Raw genomic sequence first — 20,319 nt, 5'->3', positions numbered from 1 at the left:
TACCACATACATAGAAAAAAGACGGAAGTGGTGCTGAGGCTCAAGTGGTCGGTCCTGAGCTCAAGCCCAGAACTGGCAAAAAAAAATATATATATATATATATATATATATTAAAAAAAAACAACAGCAATGAATAAATAACAAATAAATAAATCAGGCACAATATAATGTCCCAGCTGCTGGGAACGCAAAAGCAGGAGAATCAATCGAGTCAGAGGATTTGTGGCCAGCCTCAACTCCATGGTGAGATGCTTCTGACCCATTGCAAAGCAAACATATGGATGCCAATCACTAATCATCCTGTAATCACACTTGTAATGTAGCTACTCAAATCCAGAGGACTGCGATTTTGAGTCAGACAAGGCAGAAAAGTCCAAGAAACTCCAAATAATCAGCCAAAAGCCAGATTGGAGGCATGGGTAAAGTGGTAGAGCACAAGCCAAGTAAACGCAAGGTCCTCACTGAGTTCAAACCCCAGTGCAGGCAAAAACAAAACAACTAAACACATACATCACTACTGCCAGACTCTATTTCAAACCAAAGTCAGGTGTGGGGAGATAAATGGGGACACAAACATAAGAAGGGATGTCAATGTATGAGAAGTAATATACCCACTATCTGGCGAATGTAAATGTAATCCCTCTATATGTTACCTTGATAATAAAAAATAAAATAGAATAAAACCAAAGTCATAAGAGAAGGACAAGTATGGTGGTTCATATTTGCAACCCCAGCTATTTGAGAGGCAGAGATAGGTAGGTTACAGTCCCACGCTAGTCCAGGCAGAAATATGACAGCCCTCATTTGATAAATAACTAAAGCAAAAAAGGTTGGAGACAAAGCTGAAGTGGTAGTGGAGTGCTTGACTAGCAAGTACAAGTGGAGTTCACAAACTCCAGTACTACCACTTTAAAACAAAGCTTAAAAACCCTGGGTTAGATCCCCAGTACTACGAAGTCATGAGAGAGTGGTAATTTGGATACTAGCTGCTCTGGAAGAAAGTTTACGTAATAATGAAATACTTTAGGATTAAATCAGCTACATAGGAGAGCTCAGTAATAAATGCACAGTTGCTGTGGGGTCCCTATGGATTTTCTACAGAGCGTCTGTAACAACTCAACTTTCTTTACCTCTGACATTATACTTCAGTTCTCAGTTCCCAAACATTCTAGTATGCCAAAAATCTTTTCTTCTCTCCCCAGATTGCCCCAACATAGCAAGTATTCCTGAAGTGACAGCAGCCCAATATTTGATGGCCTGGCATAGATTGTGCTGCTGAATTAGCGTAGTAATGAATCAGGCATGTCAGACCGACATACTCATCAAAATCTCCACACTAACAAAATCCAGCTGGATTATCCCATATAGACATTGCAATAAAATGACAAAGTAGGGTGTTGGTGGCTCACACCTATAATGCTATCTACTCAGGAGGCTGCAATCTGAGGATCAAGATTTGAAAGCCAGCCAGGCAGAAAAGCCTGTGAGACTTGTATCTCCAATTAACCACGAAGACACCTGGAAGTAGAGCTGCGGCTCAAGTGGTAGAGCACTGACTTTAGCAAAAGCTCAGGGACAACACCCAAGCCCTGAGTTCAAGCCTCAAGTTAGGTACCAAAGAAAAAGAGAGACACACAGAGACAGAAAGAGACAGAAACAAATACAGAGAGATAGACACACAGAGATACATGTAACAAAAAAGAGAGTTGAAACCATTTAAAGAATATAGATCAAAGTTGGGCAGAGTGGCTCAAGCTGTAAAGCTAGGGATTACCTACTATTTATGAGGTGGTGGCTGGAGATCAAGTTTGAGGCTCAAATAAAGGTTCAAGAGAGCGCATGGGGATACACAGAAAGGAGCAATAGAATCCAGGACAATTCCACGAAAAGCAAGATCCTATTCTCAAAAACAGCCAAAAGGGCTGGTAGAGTGCCTTAAATGATATAGTACCAACTAGCAAATGTGAGCCCCTAGTTCACATCCCAATGCTACCAACAAAATAAAAATAAAACAAAAAAATGGACACACACACACACACACACACACACACACACACACACACACACGGCTGAGTGCCAGAGCCTAGCTATTCAGGAGACTGAGATTTGAGGTTCAAGGCCATCCTGGGAGGAAATCCACGAGACATTTCTATCTCCAATTAACCACCACAAAAAGCCAGAAGTAGATGTTGGTGCAAGTGATCAAGTGCTAGCCTTGAGCAAAAAAGCTCATGGAGCCGGGCACTGGGGTAGCTCACACCTGTAATCTTAGCTACTCAGGAGGCTAAGATCTGAGGATCATGGTTGGAAGCCAGCACTAGTAAGGTTAGTGCTCTACTGCTTTGAGCCACAGCACCACTTCCAGTTTTCTGGTGGTTAATTGGAGATAAGAGTCTCAATACCCAACTGTAACCCCCTCTGTACATCACCTTTATAATAATAAAAGATAAAGAAAATACCCATTGCTGTCTCACAGTGAGTGAGGCTTATTTTCCAAGTACTGTTAATAACCTCGAGACAGGATTGTGAGCTGTGATGAGTTACCACAAGAACAGAGACGCCAGAATGAGCACATAGGGCTGATATGGAAAACTCTGACCTTTCCCTCATCTTCTTGTCTACCCAGAACACCAAAAGAAAGCACTTACTAGTATTTAGGTGCTTTTTTTTTAAAAAAAAAAAAAAAGGAAAATTGACAATTTTTCTGAGAAATGATTGAATTCACTTTTTTTATGTATGTATGCCAGTACCGGGGCTTGAACTCAGGGCTGTACATTCTTATTTGGCTTTTTTGTGTGTGTGTGTGTGTGTGAGGCATGGGGCTTGAACTCTGGGCCTGGGTGCTGTCCCTGAGCACTTCAGCTCAAGGCTACTACTCTATCCCTTGAGCCACATCCCAATTAATCTAGTGATTAATTGGAAATCATAGTCTCACAATCTTTAGTGCCCCCACTGGCTTTGATCTGCAATCATCAGATCTCAGCCTTCTGAGTAGCTAGGATTACAGGCATGAGCCTTGGCGCCTGACTGTTGCTTGTAGTTCTTTCCTGCTGTGTAGTCTCCAGGCATATACCAGTTCACCAGGGAATGACAGAGGTAAAAGTTTTCTGGGTTCTTCTCAGTGAATGACTTAATCCTCAGGGCTTACAAGCATACAATTACAACTAAAATGACCTATTTTATCTAGGAACTTTATAAAAAGCGCTTTACAGAGGAGTGCGGGTAGCTCACAACTGTAACCCTGACTACTCAAGAGGCGGACATCTGAGGATCAGGGTTTGAATCTAGTTCATACAGGTAAATCTGAGAGAATCTTAACTTCCAGTTAATCTATCAGAAAGGCGGTAATCCTAGCTACTCAGGAGGCTGAGAGCTGAGGATCAAGGTTCAAAGCTAGCCCAGGCCACAAAAGGACCTGAGACTCTTATCTCCAGTTAACCTCTAGAAAACGGGAAATGGGGCTTGGGTCTTGCCATAACTCAGGCCAGCCCTTGTAAAAGCCATTTCCCAGGAGGAGGGGCTTCAAGCAAAGCAATCACGATCTGACAAATGCCTACAAGTGGGAAGGGCAATGCAAAGCAGCTGTTCAGAACCCCAGGTTAGACAACCATTTTAGCTTTCCACTGTTCATTACCTGAGTGGCTGTTACTTTCTCTTTGTTACCTTACAATAAGTGCAACTGGCCGCTCCAGGCTTCATTTCTGCCTTGTCCCAGAGCAAGAGCCCACTGAGGTCATGCAGAATTTAACTCAATCTAACCACTGTCTTCCCTGTATACAACTTTAAGAGTAAATGATACCTTTTAGGGACTTAAAATTCTGTGAGTTTAGCTGTAGCTTTGCTACTGTAGAAACTTTGCTACTTCATCCAGACGCTCAATTGCCTGGAATTAGCAGGGTGAATTTTAGAAAACAAATGCCCCTGTACTTTCTATGTAGGTGATACTAGAAAACTATCTCATACCTAGATCATACCCTTTGCCTCTGTGACCTGGAAGAATGAGTCCATGGATACAGAGAAAGAAGTAAAATGATGAAGATTTATTGAAGCAAAAGATAAGCATGGAAGTGGTGCTGACGCTCAAGTGGTAGAGCACCAGCCTTAAGCTGAAGAGCTCAGGGACAATGGCTGGCTCTTCTCATACGCAGGAGAGGCACAGCCTGGGGTACATCAAGCAGGGGTTAATAAACCCTCTAGGATAGGCACTGGTGGCACACATCTGCAATCCTAGCTACTCAGTAGGAAGCTGAGATCTGAGGATTGCAGTTCGAAGCCAGCTGTGGCAGTCTCTGTGGGACTCATCTCCAATTAACCACCAGAAATCCAGAAGCAGTGCTGTGGCTCTAAGTGGAAGAGCGCTAGCCTGAATTAAGAGAGCTCAGGGACAGCAGCCAGGCCCTGAGTTCAAGCCCCAGGACTGATGAAGAAATGAAAAGTAAATTATCTCTAGGAGCAAACCCTGTGATCTTAAGATCATTGGACAGTCCCCATAAGCGGACTTCCTATACAAGCTCATCATTCAGCCTTTAACCCCGGATTCGAGCCCACACCTGTGCATTTCCGAGATCCAATCAGACCAGCATTCATGGGCAAGTCTTCTAGTAACAATGGGCCATGACATGAAGGTCTGGGCTACTCAAGGCCACGGGGAGGGGGTGCAGACCCTGGGCCGGGGATGGGGGAGAGACATTTTCTTATCATTGGGATTGATTTTAGAATTGTTGACTATTCCTCAGTCTAGCCCCTCGGAACTGCAGCTGGCAGCAGTACGGCACTCGTGGGCCTCATCAAGAATCTCATCTCTTGTCTTTCTTTGGGCCCTGCTGGATCAGAGCTGCCAGCTCTGCTCTTGGTCCTCAGCTGTAGCAGCAGAGACCTTGGGTGAGTTAAGCTCTCCAAATCTGTTCTACCCTGGTCAAATGGGGAAACAGAAGTACTAACTCTTGTGCAGTCATTATGAGAAATGAGCCAGGTTCAGAGGCAACGTCTGGTGTGGCCTGAGGAAGCATTCACAGAATGTGGCTGTGGGCTCTGGTGACTATGTGCCAGCCCACAGCTGAAGCAAAGCCACCAAAGTGCCACCTGTATCCTGTGCTGCCATAGCCCAGATCCTGAAGCTGGAGCAATCTAAGGCAAAAGATGGCCTCGACTACAAGGTAAGGCACCTGTTTTGCAAGAGAGAAACTAAGAACAAGAGCTTATCCTCTGCCCAGAGCATCTGGGATGTTGTAGTCTGGGTTAGGAGATTCACTCTTGGCTGTGAATTCTCTTGCATTTCGTACTTTTAGTACATCTTCAGTGATTTTAAACAGTAACATATTTTCAAATAAGCTAAGTTTTTAAAAGACTCAAGATGCAATTGGCATTTTAAAAAGCCATGCCCTTCGTTCTCTGAGGACTTAAAAGAACTGACAGAGCCCTTGGGACTCCGCTGCTGTAGGACACTGGGGACGGGAGGGACTCACTTGGCTTTCAACCCAGAGGAAGTGAGAGGAAGCTAGGACAGGGAGTGGCAGTACCGAGAGGGAAGAAAGAGTGAGGGGAAGTCTTTTTGGCTCAGGGCTCATTAGGATTTGAGTGGTTTCTGTACAAAGGAAGAAAGCAACTCCAACGGAATATTTAAAAGAAAGCTTTATCTTTGACTATTGTGTGTGTGTGTGTGTGTGTGCGAGCGCGCGCGTGCAAGAAACAGACAGACAGACAGAGACAGAGACAGAGAGCCCTGATGTTTGAACTCGGGGTCTTGAGCACTGTCCCTGAGCTTTTATGCTCAAGGCTAATGCCCTACCAGTTGAGTCATAGCTCCACTCCCAGGATTTTGGTGGTTTCACAGACTTTCCTGCCTAGGCTGGCTTTGAACCATGATCCTCAGATCTCAGGCTCCTCAGTAGCAAGGATGACAGGCGTGAGCCACCAGCACTTTGACTCTTAACCCTAAGGCATGCCACACACATTACTACCCAGAGAAAGGAAAAATGGAAGACAATCGCGGGAAAGTGTGTATGTGGGGTAGCTCACACCTAGCCACTCAGGAGCTGAGTTTTGGAGTATTAAGGTTTGATGCCAGCATGGGCAGAAAAGTCCATGAGATTCCATTTCCTATTAACCACCAAAAAGGCAGACTAGATGGGCTGGGAACGTGGCTTAGTGGTAGAGTACTTGGTCAGAATGTATGAAGCCCCAAGTTCAATTCCTCAGTACCACATAAACAGAAAGTGATGCGGTGGTTCACGTGGTAAACAGCTAGTCTTGACCAAAAGCTCAGAGACAGTTCCTAAGCTCCAGGACTACTGGCAAAAAAAAAAGAAAGAAAAAGAAAAGCCAGGGCCTGGAGTTTGGCCCTAGTGGTAGAGTGCTTGCCTAGCATGCAAGAAGACCCAGATTCAAATCCTTGGTACCCTATACATAGAAAAAGCCAGAAGTGGTGCTGTGGCTCAGTGGTAGAGCTCTGGCCTTGAGAAAGTCCAAGGACAGTGCTGAGGCCCTGAGCTCAAGCCCAGGACTGGCAAAAAAAAGCTAGATTAAAGGTGCAGTTCAAGTAGTAGAGTACCATCCACAAGTGGGAAAGCCAAAGCATGAAGCCTGTAAGCTCAGGCCCCAGTATATCTAAAATGTGTGGAGCACGAGTATGTATAATCTACTTACCCTACAGCAGCACAAACTTGCATTTTTTTCCCCAGTCCTGGGGCTTGAACTCAGGGCCTGAGCCCTGTCCTTGGGCTTTCCTCAAGGCTAGCATCCACCACTTGAGCCACAGCACCGATTCTTTTTCTGTGTATGTAGTACCAAAGAATTGAACCCAGATCTTCATGCATGCTAGGCAAGCATTCTACCACTAGGCCAAACTCCCTGCCCAACAACCTTTCATTTTTATGTCTTAATTTGGTTTTTGTTGTTTTTGGGGGGGTTTTGTTTCTTAGCTAGTCCTGGGGCCTGAGCACTGTCCCCAAGCTTCTTTTGCTCTTTACTATTTGAGCCACAGTGCTACTTCTGGCTTTTTCTGTTCATGTAGTACTGAGAAATCTAACCCAGAGCTTAATGCATGGGAAGCAAGCACTCTGCCACTAAGTCACAGGGCCACATTCCCAGCCCATCTTTTATTTTTGTTAGTGACTAAGAATGCGTCTAGAGCCTTAACCACATGAGACAAGTGCTCGAGTGTAGACACATCCCGAGCCTCCCAATTTTTGTATTTTGCCTGGGTTTTTTGTTCTTGTTGTTCTATACCAGGTTTATACCTGGGGCCTGGGCACTGTTTTTAAGTGTTGTTTGCACAACACTAGTACTCTATCACTTGAGCCACAGCTCTACTTCAGCTTTTTTCTTTCTTTTTTCTTTTTGCCAGTCCTGGGGCTGAAATCAGGGCCTGGGTACTGTCCTTGGGCTTTTTCCTTGAGGGTAGCACTCTACTACTTGAGCCACATTACCACTTCTGGTTTTTCTATGTATGTGGTGCCAAGGAATCGAACCTGGGTCTTTGTGCATGCTAGGCAAGCACTCTACCACTAGGCCAAACTCCTGGCCAATTTTTTTTTTTTTTTGTAGTTTATTGGAGATGAGTCTCTCAGTTGGATGCTGGTGGGTGGTTCACACTGTAATCCTTGCTACACAGGAGGTTGAGGTCTGAGATCATGGTTTGAAACCAGCCTAGGGATGAAAATCTGTGAAACTCTTATTTCTAATAAACTACTCCAAAGGCCAGAAGTAGCACTGCGGCTCAAGTGATAGAGCACTAGCCTTGAACCAAAGCAGCTCAGGGACAGTGCCCAAGCCCTGCGTTCCAGTCCCAGGACTGGCGCACGTATGCACATACAGTCTCACCAACTTTCCTAACTCAGGCTGGCTTTGAACTGTGATCCTCAGATCTCAGCCTTCTGAGCAGGTAGGATTACAGGTGTGACCCACCAGCATGGGGGGGGGGCAGAGGGGGAAAGAATATGAATCTGGGGCTGTTGGCTTCCTAGGTAGACACTCTACCCAGCAAGCCCAAGGCTCTAAGTTCAAATCCAGGGAAAAGAGGACAAGAAAGAGAATGAGGAGGAACAGGAGGGGAAAAGGCCCTCTTCCTGCTATTGGAAATTAAAACTGGCTTAGAAATTACATGGGTTCATTTTATTTGAGCAAATACAATCTGGTATAAAAGAAAACATCAGTTTTCATTTTTCTTTCATCATTTTTTAGTCCCAAAATTAAGTGTGGGTGGAGAGAATAGCCCTGAAAAGAAATGTTTAATCTTCATAGCCAAGCTACCACAGAGCACTCAATTGGCAAATAGGTTTCTGAACAATAAAGTTTACTGTATTAAAAATAGTTTCGGGGCCCAGGAGTATAGACTAGTGGTAGAGAACTGCTAGCATGTATGGAGCCCTGGGTTTGATTCCTCTGTACCACATACCCAGAAGAAGCCAGAAGTGGTGCTGTGGCTCAAGTGGTAGAGCTCTAGTCCTCAGAAATCCCAAGGATAATGCTCAGGTCCTGAGTTCAAACCCAGGACTAGCAAAAAAAAAAAAAAGAAAAAAAGAAAGAAAGAAAAGAAAAATAGGTTCAGGTACTGGGGGCTCATGCCTGTAATCCTAGATACTCAGGAGGCTGAGATCTGAGGATCATGGTTCAAAGCCATCCTGGGCAGGAAAGTCAATGATACTCTTATCCCCAATTAATCACAGAAAAAGCCAGAGCTGTGGCTCAAGTGGTACAGCATTAAGCTTGAGCAACAGGAGCCCAAGGACAGTACCAGGCTCAGAGTTCAAGCCCCAGGATCGGCAAAAAAATAATAATAATAATAATAAACAAATAAACAGAAAAACAAAACAATACAGAAAAAAGCTTTGTACAAAAAAGCTTTTTTCTTTTCTTTTCTTTCTTTTTCTTTTTTTCTTTTTTTTTTTTTTTTGCCAGACCTAAGGCTTAAACTCTTCATGCATGCTAGGCAAGCACTCTACCATTAGGCCAAATTCCCGTCCCCTTTATCTGCATTTTTAATAAAAAAGAATATTAGGATTGAAATGTGTCTGGTGTATAGACATTACAGGGGAACAGATAATGAGGAGGGGAAGGGAAGACAATTATAGACCAATACTTTATGTGAGAAAAGGTACAAAGAAACTTGCTGAGACTAGTTTGGGAAAGGGGCGGCTCCTACATACAGGGCACCCAGCTCAGAATGACGAATTCTGTCTCAGTTCAAATTCTGAAACTGTTAGGATTAAGAGAAAATACAGATGCATACAGTGACATCTCTGGGTTGCAGATAACACTGACAGACATGATACACAATGTTCATGGAAAGCTTCCAACTTACTGTTTGCTCTGTTCACTGCGAGCCTGCAGGAAGTATCTGTTGTAAATAAGCTGAGCGGAGAGTTATCATATAATGTTATTTTGGTAATTTCAGAAACAAATTAGATGAACAAGAATTTCTATGCATCTGAGAGCTTCACCTGAGCCCCAAGCCCTCATGCAATTTGTTGGTAACTTCCTATACAGTTTAAGCATGCGTTCATTCATCACAGCACACAATGCCAGTTGCCTTCGCTCCATTGTATCAGTACTTAAATTTTATTAACATTGGAGACCATGTGCTTCTCTTTCGCCTGGAACTTTCCCCAGCTCCAGGCTCAGTCATCATTAGCCTGCTCAGTACTCTCAATTCCACTCTTCTCCTAGTGATCAGTTTTCAGAAGAGGGGAGACCCTGGGAATTAGCTACTGGCTAAGGTTTCTTTGCTCTTAAAAACAAGCTGAATATGGTAATGAACAGCTGCAACCCCAGCATTTAGCAGGAGAGAAAAAAGAAGAGTTCAAAGGCTAGGCTGGGATACATGACCAGACCAAGCAAGAAAACAAACAAAAAATAGATTTGAAAAGAAATGAAAAGCCAGGTGCAGTGGCTCACACCTGTCTAGCTACTCAGAAGGCTGAGATCTGAGGATCAAGGTTCAAAGCTGGCCGAGGCACAAAAGCCTTTATCTCTAATTAACTGCTAGAAAATAGAAAGTGGGGCTTAGCTCAAGGGTAGGGCTGTAGCCTTCAGCTAAAGAACTCAGGGACAGTGCCCAGACCCAAGACACACACACACACACACACACACACACACACACACACAAAGGAACCTGGCACCCAGGGCTCACTCCTGTAATCCTAGCTACTCAGGAGGCTGAGATCTAAGGATCACAGTTCAAAGCCAGCCTGGGCACAAGTCCATGAGACTCATCTCCAATTAACCACCAGAAAACACGAACTAGTGCTGTGGCTCAAGTGGTAGAGTGCTAACCTTGAGTTGAAGAGTTCAGGGACAGTGTCCAGGCTCAGAGTTCAAGCCCCACGACTGACAAAAAAAAAAAAAAAGGGATACGATGGCTCCTTTTCCCAAATCTTTTTTTTTTTTTTTTTTTTTTTTTTTTTGCCAGTCCTGTCCTTGGACTTTCTCAAGGCTAGAGCTCTACCACTTGAGCCTCAGCACCACTTCCAGCTTTTTTTCCTATGTATGTGGTACCGAGGAATTGAACCCGGGTCTTCGTGCATGCTAGGCAAGCACTCTACCACTAGGCCAAACTCCCGGCCCTTCCCAAATCTTCTTGCCTGGAACTGTGGCAACAATTTTAAGCTCACAGACCAGAGAACAGAAAGAGCTAAAAGGGTAGGAAGAAACTTGTGTCATCATCACTAAGTCACTGAAGTAATCCTGTGCTCTATCTCCGGACATCCTATTTTGTGAGGCAGTGATATCTATTATTCAAAAAACTGAGCTTGGGAAGAGCCATCTATTACTAAACTAGTGGGTACATCCTATTTTTTTTTTTTTATTTGCCAGCTCTGGTGCTTGAACTCAGGGTCTAGGCACTGTCTTTGGGCTTTCTCGTGGCTAGTACTCTACTGCTTGAGACACAGGACACAGCACCACTTCCAGCTTTTTCTGTGTGATACCAAGGAATTGAACCCAGGGCTCTGTGTATGCTAGGCACTCTACCACTAGGCCAAACTCCCAGCCCCAACCTATTTCTGAAATAACACATCTTAATTTGCTTCTCTATTTTATTTTTCTGTCTGCTGTGGGACTTGAACTCTGGAACTGGGCACTGTCCTTAGGCTCTTTAGCTCAAGGCTAGCACTCTACCATGCTGAACCACAGTTGCCACCTCAGGCTTTCTGGTGGTTAATTGGAGAGAAGAGTTTCATGGAAGCTTGTTGCGGGTAGCTCATGCCTGTAATCCTAGCTACTCAGGAGGCTGAGATCTGAGAATCATGGTTCAAAGCCAGCCCAGGCACAAAAAGTCTGTGAGATTCTTATCTCCAATTAACTACCAAAAAACCAGAAGTGGCGCTGTGGCTCAAGTGGTTGAGCACTAGCCTTGAGCTGAAGAGCTCAGGGCCAACATCCAGGTCCAGAGTTCAAGCCCCACAACTGACAAAAAAAAAAAAGTCTCATGGACTTCTATGCTGAGACTCCTGAGTAGCTAGGATTACAGGCGTGAGCCACCAGTACCTATCTCTTTCTTTTTAAAGTAAAACTTGTTCTTATTTTGTCTCAGGTTTTTATGTTTTTCTTCTTGATGTCAGACCTAGGGCTTGAACTCAGGACTTAGGCACTGTCCCTTAGCTGTGACTCTCACTTGTGTCACAGTTCTACTTTCAGCTTTTTGGTGGTCAGCTGGAGATAAGGGACTCTTGGATCTCCTTGCCAGTGCTAGCTCTGAACCATGATCCTCAGGTCTCAGTCTCCCAAGTAGTTAGGATTATAGGCGTAAACCACTAGTGCCTGGCTAGAAACCTATTCTTGTGGGAATGTTAAATTTTACCTCTCTCTAGACTCCTAGATCAAGCTCCTTTCCCTCGCTTCCTGTCCTTAGCACCCTCCTTCCAGCATTGTCAATCACTCAAGATGCAAGCTCGGAAGAGACTTCTAACATGGTTTCTTAATCCCTCATTCCCGTGTCTCCCTCACCTGATCTACCACAGAACACAAGATTTCTCACTGAAACCTGGGACTTTTCCTGTTTTCTTCCACAGCTCCTTTCCTCATCAAAGACCAAAAGTGATTAGAAAAGAAATTCAGAACTTAGGAAAATTCAGAACACAGGAAAAATATTTTTCAAAACAAGCCAAGACTACTCAAGAGGTAGGGTGGTATCCTTGAGCTGAAGAGTTCAGGGTCAGCGCCCAGGCCCAGAGCTCAAGCCTGATGACCAACAACAACAAAACAAACAAATAAAAGAAAGCCAAGACTGCCAGGTGCCAGTAGTTTATGCCTATAAGCCCAGCTACTCAGGAGGCTGAGATCTGAGGATCACAGTTCAAAGCCAGCTGAGGCAGGAAATTCCATGAGACTCTTATCTCCAAGTTCCCAAGTAGAAAGCTGGTAGTGGAGCCATGGCTTAAGTAGTCAAGTACTAGGACAGTAACCAGGCCCTGAGTTCAAACCCCCAGACTGGCATACACCAGGGTAGGGAGGCGGGGGGAGAGAGAGAGAGTCAATGAAGTACCAGAAGAAAAAGCAAAGAGAAGCCATACATGGAGCTGTGGCTCAAATGACAGAGCACTAGACCTGAGCAAAAGAAACTCAGGGATAGCACCCAGGCCTTGAGTTCAAGCTCCAGAATGGCACGCACACATGCACACACGCATGCGCACACACGACTTGTTTTGCAGTGCTGGAGCTGAAATGATGCCTTGAATATGACAGACGTTCAACTCCTGCCTCGGGACAGTCATTCTGATGAGATGGGCGGGGCAGATCAGCTATACCTTGGAATGTCCCAGGAGGCCTTGTGTCATTTTGGGTATTATGAAACCAACACTAAGAACCTTTACAAGAATGATCATAGTACAAAATGAAGTTACAAAAAATACTAGAGTAAATGTTCAGATATTTAAATAAGTACCAAATACTACAAAGTGCAACCAACATGGTTCTATTAAAAATTGTCTTTACGGCATTGAAGGACAGCAATACAATAGTTTCTTTACAAAGCCACTAATATATAAATCTATAAATGCCATAAATTCATTCCTAGGCTATCTTGTCACACAGGCATATAATTAGATAGACTTTCGGTTATTTCCTGAGATATTTTTGTGGTTTGGTTTTATTGTACTGCTGGATATGCATCTTTGACCATCCTTTCCTAAAATGATTTTTTTTTAAGATCTGTATGAAATTTTATTGTGTAGGAAGCTATTCATGACAGATTGGGAACTGAAAATATGTCGCATTGGAACAAGTCTTACAAATATTTCAAGAATTTTTACATACTTTTTTTTACAGTTTGTCTCTTTTTAAAAATTGTATTTCGGGCTAAGAGTTAAGTACGTACAGTGAAGCATTTTAGGAATGTTAAGAGATGAGAAAGGAAGATGAATAATACAAAGAAAAAGCCATTATTCTTGCCGGCTATATATTGTATTGCTTTCAAAAGCAACTGTACATGCTGTAGTCAGTTCATAGTTAAATATTTCTACTAATCTGTTTTGGGAGAGCAAATGTCTTTCAAGGTTTCAAGTTCCTCTATAAGCTTCTTGTTCTGAACTTCCAGCACTGCAACTCGACTTTCCAGACATTTCACGTATTCTTTCTTTCGACGTCGACATTCTTTAGCAGCTTCCCTGGAAAAAGTAGAGGCATAAGGGCAAACAAAACATTTGTTTTTGTTGTTGTTTTTGCATGCTACTGACAAATATGTGGACATAAGCTTGGTAAATGTAATCAGAAATATACTCCAAATCTTGAAACAATATTCCCAATTCAAGTTCACACACTCAGACAAACTGGATTCTTAGTCAAGGTCACAAATGTCCCTTCCACAAGTCCACACTGGTGACTAGAAGGACCGCTGTATCGCCTGCCTTGGTTAGAGTTCCCAGTAATCAAGGTCAAAGACAGTTACTCTGCTTTATGGCAATAAAGATCTTTGAGGGCCTTGAGTTCCTCAATGAGGGTCTTGTTTTGGTTTTCAAGCACTGCCACACGATTTTCAAGACATTTGACATATTCTTTCTTCTTCCTGCGACACTCCCGAGCAGCTTCCCTGGAACCAACACAAGGCAAATGACTACAAGAACCACTTCCCAGTGCACTGCACAGAGGCTCAGTGAACATCTGGCCCCATTTCAAACAGCCAGTCAGTCCTAGGAAAGGTTTGGGCAAAGCCACACAACAAATACAACCATGCATGGGCCTTCTTGGAAGACAACAGAGACCGATCCATTTGCCCAAATGGTGTTTTCTTGGGGCATACATCCCATGGTGACAATAACCAAAACTGTGTTTGGTAAACAATAATAGGACCAAATTCTCAGGTGGAATTTCTACAAACACATCCATATGTCCTTCCAATTCTCTCCATTATTATTTGTTTTCCCAAAGCCACCAACTCCATCACAATAGCACATTTTATTTGGTTTAAATGACTGTAAGGATGAATCTCCAGAAAACATTAATATTAATATTGAAGATTTTTATTCTTCAAGATTAAATCTCAGTAAAACAAGATCAATCAGTAAAACAAGATCAATCAGACTGGTTTTGGTGGGATTTTTTTTTTGACTACAAAACACAGCATGAATAAAGCACAAAAACAGACATAATATATACATTCTTAAAAATGAAAATGACATAGACTCTGCTTCCAAAAATTAAACAGATCACACAATAAAACATTCAGTAATTTAGACAAATTTAAACTCACAAATATGCGAACACCACAATTAGAATTACAGAAAAAAGGAAATTATTGAATAACTCAAGAGCACATTACAAGACTATTCCATAAGCACATGCATTATAATATGCAGATACTAAACTTAATATTCAGGATGCAAAATTTTAAAGCAGTACATAAGCAGCCAAAAGAGGACAGACTGAAACAACAGACAGAAATAAATAGAAGAGTTAGTCATATTTATGCACAATTCCACCAAAAACACAATTAAGATTGCCAATGTTTTTTCCTTTGCCTTTTCTTTGTAAGGAGAAGGGGACGTCAACACTTGTTTAAATCCTTTACAAAAGATTCCCTCTGAAACAACTTAATTTCAGAGTCTTCAATTCCAGCATATTTGCTTTATATTATCATCTATTTTTTTTAACAAAGGAAATGTCACACCGCTAAATGAGTTACTATAATTCCAGCTAGCATACTACTACAATCCTGAACTGTGACACATGCAACAGATTTGCCCAAATGTTCTATTTTGAGCATAGATGACACTCACTGCAAAATCATCTGTGTTTTCTTTATGAGACGCAAGAGTTGGCAGAAAAGAAACTTTGAAATCCCATGAACTGCAGGAAACAGCCCCTACCTTCTAGACAATAACAAGGCACTCACCCTGTGAACTCACAAAGTTCTGGACCTTTCAACTGATTAACATTAAAAAAAAAAAAAGAAGAAGAAGGAAGGAAAAGTGAGTTGAGCCTGGAAAAACGGAGTAATTTAATCAAAGTGATGCACAGGAAGAAGCTAAGAATAAATCCAAACACACAAACATTCTAGTTTGAGGACATAATTCATTCATCTCTTCCATAGTGAAAAATGCAGTTGTGAATACTAGGATTATGTCATTAAATTCTCCATTAGAAGGAAGAGAGCCATGAAACAAAACCAGTTACCACGAAGTGAAGATTTAAATACCTAGTTGCAGTGTTGTAAGGTCTTTGATTTTTTAATTACCACGTTGTTTTGTTTCTGGTAAATGTCCATACTTTATATTTTACATGTGTGCGTGCATTTGTGTGTATGTTTCTAAGAGTCAAGCCATGGCAAGCACAAAGCAGTCAACGCATACACGACTGGACACAGTGAGCTTCTCTACTATGGAAAACACCTGTCTCTTCTATTAATAGGCAGCTCAGTTGTCAGGCCTTGTGGTTGAAGCCATCTATCCTCAGGCTGAAAAGAAATAAATTGCTGTGTTGATAGAAATTAATAAAATATCTATTCTCAATGCCAACCAATGTATCTTGACTAAACCAATGATTTTTTTATGGTAATTGTAAAACCTACATATTTCCCATTTAGTCAAGTGTAAAGCTTACATTGTAGCCAAGTTGAGATAACTTTGGTGTTAGTGTGGTAGGCAGGCTCTGGCATACAGACTGCCTGACTGTGGGGAGAAGATCAAATAGTAGTGAGACACTATCTCAAAAAACAAACATGAATGGTAGCACATGCCTATAATTGCAGTTATATATGAAGGGCAAAGGGCAAAGGATTAAAGTTCAGGCTACCCCAATAAGACCCTATCTGAAAAATAATTCTAGCTAAAGGAGTTAGCAACATGGCTCAAGTTATGGAGCACCTGCTAGGAAACACAAAGCCCCAAGTTCAAACCCCAGTACCACGTCAACACACACACACACACACACACACACACACACACACACACACACACACACACAATCCTGATTACATATCACAGTTATTGGCCAATTCATTTTGTAATCTTTTCTAATCTGTTCCTCGCCTGCAAAGCTTATTATCAGAATGACTCTCACAAGAAAGTTACAAGAGAGTAAAAAACAAAACAAAAACATAGAAGCTGGGTATAGTGGCACACAGCTATAATCCCTGCCCTGAGTCAATAGGACTAAAAGTTCTAAGCTTGAGGCTGGGAGCGTAGCCTAGTGGAGTGGTAGAGTGCTCACTTAGCATGCACAAAGCCCTGGGTTCTATTCCTCAGTATTGCATACACAGAAAAAGCCAGAAGTGGTGTTGTGGCTCAAGTGGTAGAGTGGTAGCCTTGAGCAAAATGTCCAAGGACATTGCCCAGGCCCTGAGTACAAGCCACAGTACTGGGGGGAAAAAAAAGTTCTAGGCTTAGCCTGGTGTGGAGAGTATGGCCTTGTCTTCAAAAGTATATATAAATAAATAAACATTTAAAAGAAAAAAACACTTAAAACCTGCTAAACAGATACTAAGAAACCTATTTTCTCTTGTGCTAATGTAAAAATTGAGATTTGGAAAGCAAAACTCAGTCCTTCAGCATCTTTTGCAGCTACGGACTGGGGAGCTATTTCTACCAGTGAAACGTGGGTCAAAGGGGCTGGGGTGGGGTGGTCTTCTGGGAGAGGTCTTCAGAAGGTTCACATTCAGCTAGCTGCAGGTTAGGGCTTGGCCATTCTCCTTTCTTCTGGCCTGCTGCAGGGAGGAGAAGCAGCAGTACTGTGACCTGACGAATAAATGGACTCTCCTTTTTTTTTTATTTTGGCCAGTCCTGGGGCTTGAACTCAGGGCCGGAACACTTTCTTCTCTGAGCAGAACAAAGCATCATTGATTTATTTTTATTTTGCCAGTCCTGGCGCTTGAACTCAGGGCCTAGGCAGTGTTCGTGAGCTTTCTCAAGGCTAGTGCTCTACCACTTGAGCCACAGCACCACTTCAGCTTTTTCTTTGTATGTGGTATCAAGGAATTGAACCCAGGGCTTCAGGCATGCTAGGCAAGCACTCTACCACAGGGCCACACTCCTGGACCTGAACAATTTTATACTTTGCATTATAAGCAAGCTTTACATTTCCAAAGTAAACTTCATAATGTACCTTTGATGACTAGAAGCCAACTGCATTCGTAGCTCCGGAAAGCTCAAAAAGTACATTTTTATTTCAGCTGAAAACCTTTTTTTAAAGTAATCTCAAAGTTGGGTGCCAGTAGCTCATGCCTATAATCCTAGATACTCAGGAGGCTGAGGTCTGAGGGATAACGGTTCAAAGACAGCCAGGGCATGAAAGTGCATGAGACTCCAATTAACAACTAGAAAGCTGGAAGTGGTGCTGTGGCTCAAGTGGTAGAGTGCTAGCCTTGAGCTGAAGAGCTCAGAGGTAGTGCCCAGGCCCAGAGTTTACACTCCACGACCAAAAAAAACCTCCACAAAAAAACAATAAACCTTGAGCTGGGCACGTGTGGCTTAAGCCTGTAATTCTAGCCACTCAGGAGGTTGAGGTTTGAGGATCATAGTTTGAAGCCAGCCTGGGCAGGGAAGTCTGTGAGACTCATCTGCATTAAACCTGCAAAAAGCCAGAAGTGGAACTGTAGCTGAAGTCGTAGAGCATTAGCCTTGAGCAAAAAAGTTCAGGGACAATGTCTAGACTCTGGGTTCAAGCCCATGAACATCACAAAAACAAACCACCCAATCCTGTGGCATGTTGGAGATTTCTTTTTGAGACAGGGCCTCACTCTGGGGATCTGGGAAGAGGTAAGCAGGTGATTCCATGTGTAATGTTTTGCTTTTTTACTACTGGGAAATACTTAGATGATTAGTTCATTTTCTAAGACAATTTATACCATTCTCCAGAAGAACTAAGCCAAAAATATGTAAATTAAGTTAAATAATTTTTTGTTTCAATTTAAATGTCTGAAAAATTTTATGAAAAACTGATGTTTAAAAATAAAATTACAGGTGTATGGAACAAAAAATGAGAGAAAATGACAAAAGAACAAACTGGAAACACACATCCCGTACATAACCTTAGCAGGCAGCTAAGAGGTGGAGGGATGAGTGAGTTTAATTCTTTTTTTTTTTTTTTGGATCTCCGTTTTACTAGAATTGATCAGAATTATATTTATTTCATTATAACAGTGAAAAATACATAGTAACAGACAACAGAGTAAATGACAAAACAGTTGAACAATTAAACTGATCTGGCTACCAAAGAAGCTAACATATTTATCACAATACATCACAGAGAAATACCATGTGCAAAATAGACACTTGTAACCAAGGTCTATTAGTGTTTTAGAAGTTAGTGTGATTCACCTTGTGATCTGATATATTTTATATATGCTTAATTGGTTGTTTGAAATAGGAGAGGAAAGGGGGGAATCAAGTTGTGAGGGGGGAGGAGGAGGAAAATGGGAAGCAGGACATGAGAAAGGGGATCAATGTTTGTGAAGTAATGCACCTTTATCTGATTAATATAATGTAACCCTTCTATTAATTACAATAAAAATATATGAAAAAAAAGTAGTGTGATTCAAACAAAGTGACAAAAGGATAGCATATTTAGAGGCGGAATCAAAAGGTATAACTCCTCTGAACAACAAATGAACTGCTTAAAAAAAATGTATAGATTCCCTTCTTGAATACTTGTTTGTTAAACATGTTCATTTGAAAGATGATGTAAAAAATCAATGTTAATAAATTCTTTAATAAAAAAAAAAGGAGGGCTGGGAGTTGGGCCAAGTGGTAGAGTGCTTGCCTAGCATGCACAAAGACACAGGTTCACTTCCTCAGTACCACATACATAGAAAAAAAAGCCGGAAGTGGTGCTGAGGCTCAAGTGGTAGAGCTCTAGCCTTGAGAAAGTCCAAGGACAGTGCTCAGGCCCTGAGCTCAAGCCCAGGACTGGCTAAAAAAAAATGAACGCCAGGAATTAGCAACAGGTTGGGGAAGGGACCCCAGTGAGGACACAAAGGGAGGGAAGGAAGAGTGAACAAATGTAGCCCTCATATTCATCGTATATCATGTAAAAGTTTAACTATATAACTTTTTTTTTTGCCAGCTGGAGCAGATGAATTCTAGACACTCTTAGCTCCGATTAACCGCAAAAAGCTGGAAGTAGAGATGTGGCTTAAGTGGTAGAGTGCCAGCCTTGGGGGAAAAACTGAGAGTATGAGGCCTTGAGTTCAAGCCCCAGTACTACACACACACACACACACACACACACACACACACACACACACACACACACACACACACACACACACACACACACACACACACACACACACACACACACACACACACACACACACACACACACACACACACACACACACACACACACACACACACACACACCTGTCCCAGAAGTGGTCTGTGATTTCCAGGGCAACATCTTACCTGTTTTTCATTAACCTCAGCTCCCGTTTCCGTGTTGCTTCTTCCGCTAGCTGCTGGGGGCTGTGCAAACTTCCTGGTGAGGCGGCCATCACTACACCCTGTGGCAACGCAGTAGTAGGAGCCCGGATCTGGTAAGTGGGCATGTCCCCTGTGGCAGCTGCAGCCAAACACAATTGTACGAGTATAGATAAACATATGTGTGGTATAAAATTAACCCGTAAGAGACATACCATGCGTGCGTGTATGTGTGTGTGTGTATGTGTGTGTGTGTGCAGGTGTGCACCAGTTCTGGGGCTTGAACTCGGGGCCTGAGCACTGTCCCTGAGCTGCTTCTGCTCAAGGCTAGTATTCTACCACTTGAGCTTTTTCTGAGTGGTTTGCTGGAGGTTAAGCATCTCCCTGACATTTTTCCCCAAGCTGGCTTCCAGCCACGATCCTCAGATCTCAGCCTCCTGAATCCTTAGGATTATAGGCACAAGTCACTTGC

At 42.6% G+C, this 20,319-nt stretch overlaps 1 protein-coding gene across 15 annotated transcripts in view; it reads right to left on the bottom strand.

Moving 5' to 3' along the window:
* Nucleotides 1–12,908: 12,908 nt before the first annotated feature.
* Nucleotides 12,909–20,319, bottom strand: part of Crem (cAMP responsive element modulator) — an 83,637-nt gene continuing 76,226 nt past the window's right edge. For 10 of the 15 annotated variants that reach the window (XM_090319134.1, XM_090319138.1, XM_090319136.1 and 7 more), the window contains 2 exons: nucleotides 19,833–19,989; nucleotides 13,511–14,023 (listed from right to left, as the gene is read on the bottom strand). In XM_090319134.1, the coding sequence (XP_090175260.1) occupies nucleotides 13,879–14,023; nucleotides 19,833–19,989 (302 nt within the window). In that variant the 3' untranslated portion in view covers nucleotides 13,511–13,878. Of the gene's footprint in view, nucleotides 14,024–19,832; nucleotides 19,990–20,319 lie in introns of all 15 variants that reach the window. The other 5 variants (XM_090319135.1, XM_090319139.1, XM_090319142.1 and 2 more) reach the window with 1 other exon arrangement.

Source organism: Megascapheus bottae, chromosome 26, assembly GCF_031878675.1.
Source record: "Megascapheus bottae isolate mThoBot1 chromosome 26, mThoBot2.hap1, whole genome shotgun sequence".
Taxonomy (NCBI): Eukaryota; Metazoa; Chordata; class Mammalia; order Rodentia; family Geomyidae; genus Megascapheus; species Megascapheus bottae.
Note: the sequence above shows the minus strand (reverse complement) of the source record. Positions and strands in the feature narration are given on the sequence as shown.